At 51.1% G+C, this 12,562-nt stretch overlaps 2 protein-coding genes across 3 annotated transcripts; one reads left to right on the forward strand and one right to left on the reverse strand.

The window, feature by feature from the left end:
* Positions 1–2,921: 2,921 nt before the first annotated feature.
* Positions 2,922–11,789, reverse strand: FEZF1 (FEZ family zinc finger 1). Of its 2 annotated transcripts, XM_060632986.3 has the most exons (7): positions 11,352–11,789; positions 10,181–10,316; positions 8,516–9,600; positions 5,098–5,983; positions 4,714–4,848; positions 4,362–4,494; positions 2,922–3,933 (listed from the first exon to the last, which is right to left on the reverse strand). In XM_060632986.3, the coding sequence occupies exons 3-7, from the start codon at positions 8,530–8,532 to the stop codon at positions 3,575–3,577; spliced, it is 1,530 nt and encodes a 509-aa protein (XP_060488969.1). In that variant the 5' UTR covers positions 8,533–9,600; positions 10,181–10,316; positions 11,352–11,789; the 3' UTR covers positions 2,922–3,574. The 2 variants fall into 2 exon arrangements, with proteins under 2 accessions (XP_060488969.1, XP_060488970.1); XM_060632987.3 differs by lacking the exon at positions 8,516–9,600.
* LOC144614771 (uncharacterized) lies at positions 6,110–11,323 on the forward strand. The gene is made up of 2 exons (XM_078440080.2): positions 6,110–7,676; positions 10,831–11,323. Exons 1-2 carry the CDS (start codon positions 7,169–7,171, stop codon positions 10,836–10,838), a joined length of 516 nt encoding a protein of 171 aa, XP_078296206.2. The 5' UTR covers positions 6,110–7,168; the 3' UTR covers positions 10,839–11,323.
* Positions 11,790–12,562: the final 773 nt, after the last annotated feature.

The raw sequence follows: 12,562 nt of genomic DNA on the forward strand, positions 1-12,562 counted from the left end.
TAGTGAAAAATGGACACTTTAGTTCTAATCTTGCACAATAACTCGTTCTCCAACTAAAATTTTGAAAGTCTGAACAAATTATATCCTTTGGGAAGATATTTTTGGAAATCAGGATTTGCATTCTGTGTTAAAACTGGTGGGAATTAACTACTTACATTATTCGTTTTGTACTATATTCTGATTTCCAAAACTGACCAAAGAACTGAGTTTGCTGGTAAAAAGAAGGTGGACTGGGATAAGCCAATTTGCGATTCATACTTTTATGGTACGCGTTTCATGAATGAACATAAACATTTATGTAAGCACATACAGACATACACAGGTTGAACAGTTAAGGGAAAAACACCTTTTAATATTTGTCGGAGGGGGGAGAATTGTAAAGTCTTCCATCAGCTATTAGCTAAGTATCCCTCTTCATCAATTTTTACCTGCCCCTCCCACTTAATCTCTAAACTCATCCTATCTTTAAGGAGATTGTCCTTGATGTTTAGTAAGCTCTACCAGCTGTGTCATAAATCAAAGTTCATCCATAATTCGCCTCCAGACAAGTAGTCCTCTTGAGTGCTTATTTTAGAGAATTTCCTTCTGGCTTCGCCTACTTAATCACCACCGCTTCAGGCTACTCAAACCTGTGAGCAGATAGACAACCGTTTCCTTTTGCCTGCCTTCTCTGGAACCATTGTACCTCCCCAAATTAGACCTATACAGTCATTCCAGATTACAGTAACAGACCCCCCCCCCCCACTCCACACTCTCTCTCTCTCTCTCTCATTCTCCCACCCCCCCAACCTAATTTTTCCTTCCAGAGATGTCTATTTTTAATATAAGTCAAAGCACACTGTCATGGGTTAGAGGGTGGGGATACTACCACATAGAAGTACTTTCTCGCTGCAAGTATTTTATGGTTTAGTAATTTTCCTCAACATTGTTCAACTTGTTTTTCACCAGTAAGATCGTGTCACGTTTAAAGTCTGGAAGAACTACTTCCCGGGGTTTTGGGAATAAGTTCAAATACTTACTGAGAATAAGTTCACGAAGCAAAGGCCATTTTCTGCCCTTTAAAATGACCCCTGACCTCATTATGTTTACTCAAAGAGAACAAATGCTTTCAAGATGCGCCGAAACCACCTCCAAAAGGTAGTTACTTCTAAACTATGAGACATTTCCCGAAACTCCCTCTATGGCGTGCGCAACTGTGAAAACGATTGCAGCTAGCGCCTGGGACAAGATTTTTCAATCGGCCTCTACATTTAGGGAGAGACCACAATTCCACCTGCCGCGTAGATTCAGAAACCACCCAACTCTACGGGATTCCAAACCTCTCCATCTCTTTCTGAGGCAACCCCAACACGGATCTGGGCGCAGCAAAGGATAAGATGGGGTGTGGGGAGGCCAGGAAAAGAAAAACATGGGGATTCCATCTAATGATTGCTGGGCCGGGACTTAAAAAACTCCCAGTGCGCGAGGGCGGTGGGATGCCGAAGGGCGTGCGTCTTTGGGTAAGAGCAGAGGGGAGGCTGGACCCCATGTCTGCACGTGGAATCAGTAATTCCCCGTTCTCGGAACCCTCGGGTGCAACTCCGCGCCACGCGTCTGGGGCTCCCCGAACCCGAAAGGGGCCCCGAGTGGACTGGGTGAGGGTGTCCAGCGGGGCCCGCTCACCCGCTCGCCCGCGGTCCTCTCCGGGGCTGTCGTCTCCCGGCCCTTTGGGCCGCAGAGGAGCCCCTCGGGTCGAGGGCTCACCGCGCCCGCGTCAATCCTTCCCGGCCTTGAAATGCAGATTCTGGTTGCCAAGGAAATCGCCGCCTTGCCCCCGCGGTGCCCCCGGCCCAGGTTCGTTCTTCGTCCCGCCTCTGGCTGAAGGCGCCACTTTGCCAGGAGCGCCACAAAGACGTGCAAAAGTGAGGCGGCACAGCACATTTTTAAACTCGTTCTCCGCGCCTCTCTCATGCAACCATCGGGGCGCTCCAAGAGCTAGTGAGGCAGCGCTGCCCCAGGCGCGGGAAGAGAATCTAGGCTTCTCTGGAGCCTGTGCCCGCGGTGTGGATCTGCGGTGGATTGTTCGCCACCACCAGGACAGCAGATAGCGCCAGGCCGAGGGGAGGGGCCGAGACGCACCCTGCGGGCGGGCAGGGGTGCCGGGACCGCGGTGGCGAGGCGGGGACCCCTGCGGCCCGCTGTCCCCTGCATCTCTCCCCGGATGTGGTCCCGCTGCGGTGGGATGGCTGTGCTGCTCTGCGAGTTTGTCTGGCAGCTTCTACTGAGCAGCTAATAGTATAACAACCCGGCTTTGATAAATCTGAACTAATTACCCCTCTTAATTAAAGTCTTTAGCAGTTGTTTCACTGTTTTGGCAAGAAAACAGGAGAGACTTGCAGTTAGAAAACACCAGAGCCCGAGCTCACAGTGGAGCTGCTGATTAACACTTGAAGCATTTCAAGGACCTGGCACCCGACACAGTTTGGTTTTCATCCATGTTCCCTCCTTGATTGGAAGTATATTCGTCTATAAACATATATACACATAAAAACACGGAGGATCTTTTTGCCAGCTGTGTACAAGTGCCTGTGTGCATTCAGGATGCAAACAGTAGATACCTTTCTGTATGGTATTGTCCTGATGCACGTTTGGGATGTATATTACACACATCTCCTAGATACGTTGTTTCCATTTAACCAGCACTTCAAACAGATCAGATGGCCCAGGACAAAAGACGTTTGTTAAAAAACTTCACATCTTCTGCCTCTGAACTTTGTCAAATTTCATTGCTTTGGGCTGAAGTTGTAACTGTGTAAAGAGACTATTATTTTGTTCTTGGTGAATTTCTCAGAACAAACATTAGGTGGTACTAACCCAGGGTTGAACTTTCAAAGAATGTGGAAGGATGAGGGGGTCAGAATAGTGATCTCTAGCTGAATAATATGAACAGAGCCCTTACGTTTGTTGATTAAATAAGCATGTTCCAAGTATTTATTTCCAACAGTCAATGAATCAATTTTCACGTGCAAGAATCAAAACCAAAATTCAAATTCATCCATAATGAACCACCTTTTTCTAGTGTGTGTGTGTGTGTGTGTGTGTGTGTGTGTGCTCACGACTGTGAAATGTGCCTTTACAGGCACACACATCTATGCGTGTATATATAACATACACACAGTGTCTTGTTACCTCAGGGAAAGAGGAAATGATAAACAATCGGCAGGCATCTTGAGACCGCAGAATAACACAATGGAAATATATACAATAATAAAATTAAAATGGTGCAGCATTCCCGGGTAGGATAATACAGATCTCAATAAATACAGAATTTTGTTTAAAAAAAAATCAGAAAACAAAACCCCCAATTTTCTCATAATCGTTAGTGCGTATATAGGATATAATACACAGAACCATTTAGCAGGTGCATGCAAGAGGCTAAAGGCGGGGGAAGTGCAGAGGCTTCTGGTAGGCGCTAACGTGGGCCCCAACACGCCCTGGGGTCTGCAGACCAGCTTGGGTCTGCAGGACCAGCTCTATTCCCCCGCTGCCTCGGTAGTGGGGCCCGAATGCGGCTGGGAAGGGACTTTGGCCTTGATCACTGGTGGGCCGGGTGGAGCCCGGGCTGCAGGGGACCAGGGGGCGGCAGCGGCGGCGGCAGAGGCGGCAGGGTGGCAGGCGGCATCTGCTGTAGAGGGGGCGACGGGTCCGTGCCGGGCTCCCCAGCGGACGTGCGGGCCAGCCCCAGGCTGCTGTCGTGTAGCTTGCGGACGTGCTTCTTGAGGTCAAAGTTCCTGCAGAAGCCTTTGCCACACGTGGGGCACGTGAAGGGCTTCTTGTCGTTGTGAGTGTGCATGTGGAAGGTGAGGTTGTAAACCTGGTGGAAAGCCTTGTTGCAGATGCTGCACTTGAACTGCTTCTCCCCGCTGTGGGTCAACTTGTGGTTTTTGTAATTCCCTGAAACAGACAGATGACAGGGACGTGGGTCTAAGTTGAGAGCTTGAAAAGAGAGGAGTGGACTATTGCAAAGCAGGAGGAAGAGCTGCCACAGCTGGTACAGCAGGTGCGGGGCTGCACTGGGCACCTGCACGTCTCTCCCCACGTTTACTTGTAAATATCAGCAATGAGGCCATCCCCTCCACATTTTAAAACATATTTATTAACCCAATTATATAAAACGAGAACAAGCCGCTGGGAAATACCCCTCACTGTATAAACCATGTCTTTCTCTATTACTAATCAGATGCAAGGGCAGGAGGTTGGAATGGCAACAGATGCACCAGTAACTAGGTGCACTTTAAAAATCATTTTTCTAAAATACCCGGAAAAGATTGGAACTTTCAGTAGGACTACCGGTGAAAGGCAACGCCTCCTGCGTTCTATACCTTTTTGATGAAATCCTTTGCCACAGAATTCACACACAAACGGTTTGTAGCCTGCGTGTATTCGGGTATGCGTGTTTAAAGTGGAACTTCTATTAAATGCTTTGCCACACTGGTTACATTTGTGAGGTTTTTCCTAAGGGGAAGGGAAGAAAAGCAGAGAAGTTAAGGTATTTTGTGGAGTCCTGGAAACTCAAAAACACACTAATGCTGTCTCCCGTGTTTTTAAGCAGAACAAAGGCAAAAACATGGCATTTCCTCCTGTCCAGCTAGCACATTTTAAACCTTTTGCTAAACAGTCAGGGTTTAGCGGCTATTTTTCTACCAACCGTTCCGAAGTAAACCAGGAACACACCTGGGTATGAATGATCTTGTGCCTGCACAGGGTGCTGGCTTGCCGGAAGCCCTTTCCACACACTTTGCAAACGAAGGGTCTGGCTCCTGTGTGCACTGGCATGTGACGGGTTAAGTTATAGTGTGCGTTAAAGACCTTAAAGTTAAACACATGGAGAACAGGTTAGCCCAACAAGTACTTTGAAATTAAGCGCGGCAGAGCAGGGGGAGGGAGGAAATAACCTTATAGAAAAGGTATACAAATAATTACAAAATTAAATGAAATTTGAAAGAAAGGAAGGAGGGAAGGAAAGAAGGAGGAAGGGGGGGGGAGGAAGGAAGGAAGGAAGGAAGGAAGGAAGGAAGGAAGGAAGGAAGGAAGACCTCCCTCCTGCATAGTACTTGCCTTTCCACACACTTCGCAAGTGAAAACTTTGGGCTTGGTATTAGGAGAGCCTCGGCTGAAGTCAGAGGTTTTGAACGCGATTTTTTCCGACAGAAGCTGGGCGCTTTCTTTCATATAATGCTGCAGTTGAGCCTGGGACAAGTCTTTGAAAGCTACTCCCGAGGGGTACTTCTCCACCGCCGGGACCACCAGTTTATTTCTTTCAGCTAAATACGTTTTTGGCTGAGGGTGCAGAGGGGAACTGAGGAAGTAGGAGGCCACCGGGTGGATGTTAACGCCGGCTGCCGGGTGGCAGGGGCCGTCACCTCGATTCAGGTAGCACAGGGCTCCCATGGCGTGGAAGGAAGAATGGTTGACCACACGGGGCCTTACCAGCTTGTACTGCTGCAGCGGCAGCGCGTCCCGGGCCAGGTCGCCCTTGAGACTCAGCGCGCAGTTGAGCAGATCGCTGCAGCTGAACGCGGGCGCTGCGGGCGCCGCTGCGGGTGCCGCCGCGGGTGCCGCCGGAGCCTCCAGACTCGCCTTCCGCGGCTCCGAACCCGTCATTCCAGCCTTGGAGCTCGTATCGTACGCCACAGGCACGAAGGGGATCATGCAAGGGATCGACGAGTTAAGATGCAAAGAGTGCTTGGGGTCCCCCTTGGGCACGGCTCCCTGAAGGAAGTGGGGGACGGGCAGGGCCTTGGGCTCTGGGGTGCGCGCCATGATTCGTTCGATGGAGAAAGCCAAGGGTTTGGAGGTGCTCATCATGTTGCCCAGGGCCGGAGCAGTAGCTAACATTTTGGCAGTCGCGTTGTGGCAGCTACTGTCCATCTCTGAGTCGCCAGCGTCCGTCAGCCGGGGCCAGGCTGCGCCGTCGTTGCCTTGTTCCCTGCTTGTCACAGACCTGCGGAGAGGAGGACGGGCACCATCACCACCAGCAGCCTCCTCCTCCTCCTCCCCAGCATCACCAGCCGAACCTGCCTGCCCAGCCCAATGGACTCCTGCCAGCCCATCGCAGAGTTCTTGGCGCACCAATGACTCGAGGACAATCACTACTTATTTCTATCAATAGAAAGTGTTGTGTCAATAACGCAGCCAAGATCTCGCCAATCGTTAACTTCCAAGAGGAGAAGGTAAACTAGATAATTGCTCAATTCGCTTCCAACAGTCAACAGGAAAACTTTTTTTTTCTCCGCAGTCAGTGACTACTTTTCATTGGTGAGTGAAGTTCCCCCGCCCAAAAGAGGCGGGGGCGCTCTTCGCCGCGCGGCACGCCCTCCCCTCTGCGCGCAGTCTTTCGGGCGCACACCTCGCTGTCCTCCCCCGCCCCTTTGCTTTTTCCTCTGTCTTTTTAATTCTCAATCTGCTTAACCAGGCTTTAAAGGCCAAGCAAATCTGAGATCAATTTTCTCGTTTAGCTCTAAGTGACATCATCTAAAATCATTGTGCAAAGGCTAAATAAGGAAACGGAGTCTAATTCAGGGGCAAACGCCCGGCTATATTTATGAAACGCCAGGCTCCAGAAAGCCACGGCCAGGAAGCCGACCGCAGCGAAATCCGAGCTTTCTCTGCACGGTTCCGCCGGGCCGACACCGGGCCCAGGTCAAAGCCGCGCCGCCTCCTCCGCAGCCCTCTTTCTAGGGCTCCTCTGGGGCCCGGGGCTGAGGACTCCTGGCATCCCGGAGTCTCTGCGGCCCGAGCCGAATCTGGACCACTTGGAAGACGCCAGCAGGTAACTGGCCTCACAAACGTCCCTGAGAATTAAAGGCCTTGGGAGGCTTGTTATGTATTTGTGGTTTTGTAAATGTGGTACCTTGACAGAAGTTTGGGAAAGCCGCACTCCATCCACAAAGTTGAGAAGGAGTTGCAAGGCATAGGCGCGTATCACACGACAAGAAACCTCGGCTGCGGCCCGACCCCACCCCCGATATACACGAACACACACGCGCGCGCTTTTATACGTTTCCATTGAGAGCCCAGAAAAAATATTTCTGTTAAGTACCTGCTCTCAGAGCTCTCTCGGAGCATTTTAGATACTGAAAGTTAAGCAGAGAAGGGAAACAACCTATGATTCCACCCCCAGCCCTCCATGTCCCTACTGCTGGAGTCCCCACCACTTGTCAAAGCGCAGGAGGCAGCCTGGGTGCGTGTGCTCACCGCGCGGCGGCGAGCACCGGGACCTGCGGGCACGCGAGCGCGCGGAGACCTAGTCCCTGCAACGCCCCAATATGCCGGCGCCCCCGGGTCTGGCGCCTCGGTCAAAACTCTGCGAGGAGCGGTAGAGCGTAAGGGGTGTTCCTGGAAGGCTCCGGTGGCTGCTTCTCCGTGCTGCGCGGGTTCCCGCCGCCTAGGCAGGCGCGGTCCGGAGCGCGCCGACCACTGCAGCGCTCACGCTCCTGGTTGCTCCCCTTTGCAAGCCTGCGATCCCGCAGAGCTTAGCCGTGGGACTAGCGGCTGCGAGGCGAGAGATCGGCGGCCGCGAGCCCGAGCCCGAGCCACGAAGTGGAGGAAGAGCGCAAACGTGCCAGTTCAGAACCCTGCGGCCCGCAAGCCCCTGGGAGTGGCCACCCGCTGCAGCCCAGGGTGCCATCTACCTGGTGAGTTACCCTCAGTGAGTGCGTGTAGAACGGGTGGTGACGGGTGGGTGTGGGTGACTTCTTGCAAGAGGCCTGGAAAGGGTCAGCAGTGGGAGCCTGGATGCAGACTATAAAACCTGGGATTGTTGAGCCTCTGAGCAATGTCACCCCAAAATGAGAAGTTGGACCCCAAACGGAGGAAATTTGCCTCAAAATAATCCCTCCTCCCTACCACAATGCTCAGCACAGGCCACTCACTCTGGCTTTTCGTGAGGGTCTGCCCCGCCCCGGCCGTGCGAGCCGAGAGGGGTGGACACTGCAGAGAGCCAGGGCTGGGGACGCGCGCCTTGTGTCCAGCGGCGGAGCAGAGCAGCGGGATGGGTGGTGGGGACACGCAATTGCTAAGGATGTGGGGGAGGAGGCGTGAGTCCTATTGGAAGTTGGAGGCAGCCAAAGGGCTAAATGGGGAGAAAGTCTGGATGCGACCGGCCTTAACAACTAGGCCTGGGAAATGCCTCCTTTCGGGTCTCGGGGTGGCTTCGGGCTGGGAGGCTGCAGCCGTATACAGGTGCAGGGTGAGGCGAGCTTAGGGCTCTAGAGCCGAGTCCAGAGAGAGGCGCCTAGATTTGGGCCCGGGCTCAGTCACCCAGGGTGCACCCAAGCTGGAAATTTCCTTTCCTTTTGCTGTTGGGGCCTCAGACCCTGTCTTCTCTTCTTCCCTGCTCAGACAAAGAGCTCGGGGACGGCTTTGCTAGGGGAAAGACGGGGTGGGGGTGGGGGCGGTGGCGTCCCACGACAGATGGGTCGCCGTTAAGACTTTAATTGCTGCCTTTTGGGGCAGGTCAGGTTTCCTTTCCTACCTGCCACTTCCCAACATCGAAAAATCCCCCTCACGCTGCACCCCTCCAACATAGGGCCAGGTTTGAAGGAAAAAGCAAAGAAGCACGAAAACAGCCTGGCTCTGGAAAGTTTCGGAGCGCCCAGCTGACTGGTACACCTCATCAGCTTCCGGAGCGTTACCTGCCTTCTGGACTGAATGCCACCAGTTTGTTTTACGTTCGTCGCGTGTCCCTCCGCACTCCCCTCTCCCCCTCCCCCACTCCCTCCTCCTTAACGGCCAGAGTCCTGTTTTTGACCTCGGTACATTTCTCCTTCGGTGGACACCGAACTAACAAGGAGAATTACTGGCTAAGGGGTATACTTATTTGTATAGTTAATATTTCCAGTGTTTGCTTTTCACTGGTCTTTTCGGGATTTGCCTTTTTGACAAGTGTTTGAAAGTAAAGTGTCATGCGAGTTAACACAAATATTGCAAAGTAGCAATTATGCCCTCCCTTTAAAACATCAGACCTGAGTTTGCTAATCCTAAAGACTGAAGAGGTGCTTTTATGAAATCAAGGTCTTGATATTCCAACATTGGTTAATGAGTATCTTCTATTCAAAACCTAACTTAAAGCTCTTACCTAAAAAAATACATCTGTATTCAGTTAGAACTGCCGTAAACAAAATGCAAAATGTATTTAGGAAGGGCTTCCATCGTCTTGTCAAATCTGTCCAGTACTTTGGGTTTTCTTCCCCACATTTGAAAGATAACAAAACAAAAAAGAAAAGAAAAGCAGAGAATATTTGGCAAATTCAGAAGCTTCTAAAACTGTTCATCACTTAAAAATTGTTTATTAAAAGAATGCAAGACAGCCTTGTTCGTTTCATTAATGGCAAATAGAAACAGTTATAGTTTCTTTGGACTTTCTTTGAGACTCTTCTAATCCCCTTTTTGGTCAGAGCCAGTGATTTAAGTGTCCCACTCCTTCCCAATCACAGAAAGCCAGTATTTAAATCCTTGTGGAAGGGGAGTATTAAGTGTGTGGTTTATCCCACCTGAGATGTACTGAGGGAAGCAGAGCAGTCCTTGATATGAAGAGACCTTCTAAACTCTTAAGACCTCCTGAAAAAATACGAAAAATTTCTACTCTTCTAAAATAATTTCAAGTTCTCATTTTTTTTTTTTTTTTTTTTTTGCCTCGGGAGCCCAATTTTTATTTCAGTGCTTCCTAAACTTTGTTCTTGATTGTTCAAGAACTTGCATAATTTTCACAGGTTTTTAAATTTACATTCCTGTCACAAGCAAATGCAGTTTTTGGTCAAGACTATTGCAATCTGAAATAAAAGGCAATATAATGGAGCCATTGATTATAATCCACAATCTTTCCCCTCTTCTTCTTTAATAAGCCACAAAGTACTGTTGAGTTTTTAAAAAGGAACACATGGATTAGAAACTATTATAACTTATCCAACCTTCTGCCAAGTGCATGAATTCATCTCTGCTCATGTTTTTAGGATTTTCAGGCCTCTCCAACATCCATGGCCCCTGCCTCTTCATCAGAAGTAACAGCCTGCTTTCCCTTCGCTTCTTAGTAGCTACTATGAGCTCAATGGAAGAGACTAGGTTATTATTCCGACCACCCTGCCTCCCCAGGCACTAGGACCCATCCACAAGTCTTCCTGTTTAATAAATAGCAACCTACCTGCCTTCTGGAGGAGGAAAAACATTCCTAAATTCTTCTACAGTTTTACTCAGTCTTTATCTCTGACTTGTCTTTTGTTACTTCCTGTACTGTGTGACGGAGGTGGAGCGTTGGAGTAGGCCCCAAAGAGGGGGATCTGCAAGGTTCAAAGGAAGAGTCTTGTTGAGTACCTCAGATTAAGTTAATGAATACACAGTGGGAACTAACTTTCCAGCACATCAGCAAACACAAGAGCTACGAGTTCCGATTTGAGGCTACTAGTGTGCTTTTAGTTTGGCAGCAGATAAAGAATTTTTGCTAATTTTGTAGAGCGTGTGAAGGGCAGTGTGCTCGGTTGGTTGTGAAGGAGGGGTCAGTTAACTCACCGAGCTCTCCTTTCTTCTGGGGGAGGGGAGGACGGAGCGTGGTTTGTTGTTTAGACCTTTGTTGTTACTATTTATTTCTTTGTATTGGGGGTCTCGGTTCAACCTAGTGGAATTATTGTCCTCAAAACAGCATCTACATATTAAATCGGTTTGTAAAAGTAAAGGAAGAGCCCCAAAGGTGAGAGCTATTAATGAGCCGGCAAGCATTACAGACAAGGATCACCTGCCGCGGGTTTGTTTCTGCCCCTCCACTAATGCTGGGGTTTTTCTCACCCGTTCCCACAGGCCTGTGAGGTGTGTTCCCTACAGACTGCGACTCAGAGCTGGACTTGGGGGAAAAAGAAGTTCAGAAACAAGCAACCCAATGTTTCCAACTCCTCCGAGAAGCTGCTACAAGTCAAACTACAAAAGTCAGACAAGTTTTGCTTGCAATTTACAAGGTAGTTCTGGAAGCCTGGGAAGTGAACAATTAGAAGAGGACGCCCCAAACACGCTCTTTTGTTCTGCACTGATCGCTGGTTGTGCAACTGGCTGATTATAGCTTTTCAGCAGCAGTCCCCAGATAATTTTTACGAGTCATTTTTGTGGTCAAAATAAAACCTACATTCGACACCGCCCGATTCTTTCCTTGATACTACCCACGAGGTTTAGAGCAGTTGTGATGTTCTTTGCAAACTTTCTGATTTCCCGTGAAATAAATGTCTATAATAGAAATTCAAATAATACAGAGCAGAGGAGGAGCTTAGAAAAATGGAGAAGCAACAGAAGTAAATGAAAATCCGAGAGCCTTTTATCAACGTAGTTACCTCCCGGACCCCGGCCGTCGGTGGCTCCCGGCCGGGAGCGCCCCGCGCCGACCCGCTGCCCTCGGCCGCCTGGGCGTCCATAACGGCGGCGACCTCGGCGCCCCCCGGCCCTGGCCTCGGACGGGAACTGCGTTCCCGCTGCGGGCGCCGGAGCTGAGGTGCCCGGCCTCACTCACGATTCGTTTGCCGGAGCAGAGCCATTTAAAAAGAAGTCCGAAGTAAAACCGAAAAGCTGACAACACTCCCTGGCTGGGATCTCCACTTATTGGTTCTTGCTCACGAGTCCCGAACGGTTAAAAATGACGTCGGCAAGGCCGGGGGCGACCGGGCTCTGTGACCCTGCCTTGGAGGGGCCGGCTAGGGAGGCTGGAGCGGCTTAGAGGGGACTGGGAGCCGGGGCGCTACTCCCACCGCCCGCCGCCAGCCAGACCTCCCCGCCCGCCCCCCGCGCGCTGCGCGTCCGGCGGGGCTCCCGCGCCCCCAACCCGCCCTGCCCGCGCCGCGCGGTCGTCGCTTGGGTCCCTCTGACCTCCGGCCTCGGGGCCTCCACCACACCTTCGCGCCCCGCGCTCCTTTGGGGCGCGATCTCGCTCCTCCCTCTCCCCGCCGCACCCCCGCGGATCCAGCGACGGCTCCGTCCCTCCCCTCCCCACCCCCAAGGCTGGTGGGAGATGGGGGCAGTCACCAAAGGGTCTCGGGCGGGGGTGCCGGATCGGGTTTAGAGACCAAGTAACAGATGGCGGAGAACTCCCGTTTGAAAAGTTTCTGAACGGAACAGTCGCTAATAGACTTTCTTTGACGACTCCGGGTGTAACTGAAGGGTCATTTAATCTAGATGTCAAGAGAAAGAAAACAGGCCTGACGCCGTGGCACGCCCAAGAGGGAACCGGAGCATCTTTTTATAAGTTTTGCCTGTCACTTTCAGTTTCCCGGAAAACACTTCCTTAAGCCACTTTTAAACGGGGTGGTGGGGGCACCTGTGAGCTCTCCTCCGAAAACCTTTCGTGTCCATTGCCCTCTGTTTCAGTGCCCGCCCCAGCCGCGCGAATCCCGCCTTCGGAGCCGTTCGGCTTGGGCTGCCAATTGTTGGGTATCTCCTGACGGTCTCGGGGAAAGCGAGGGAGTTTTCTAACTCGATTCTTCGGTGGAAGACTTTCCTTCTGCCTTCCCCTTTGGGCCCCACCCTCCAACCTGAACTTTCATTCCGGTTC

The sequence above is a fragment of the Panthera onca genome, chromosome A2 (genome assembly GCF_046562875.1).
Source record: "Panthera onca isolate mPanOnc1 chromosome A2, mPanOnc1 haplotype 2, whole genome shotgun sequence".
In the NCBI taxonomy this organism is placed as follows: Eukaryota; Metazoa; Chordata; class Mammalia; order Carnivora; family Felidae; genus Panthera; species Panthera onca.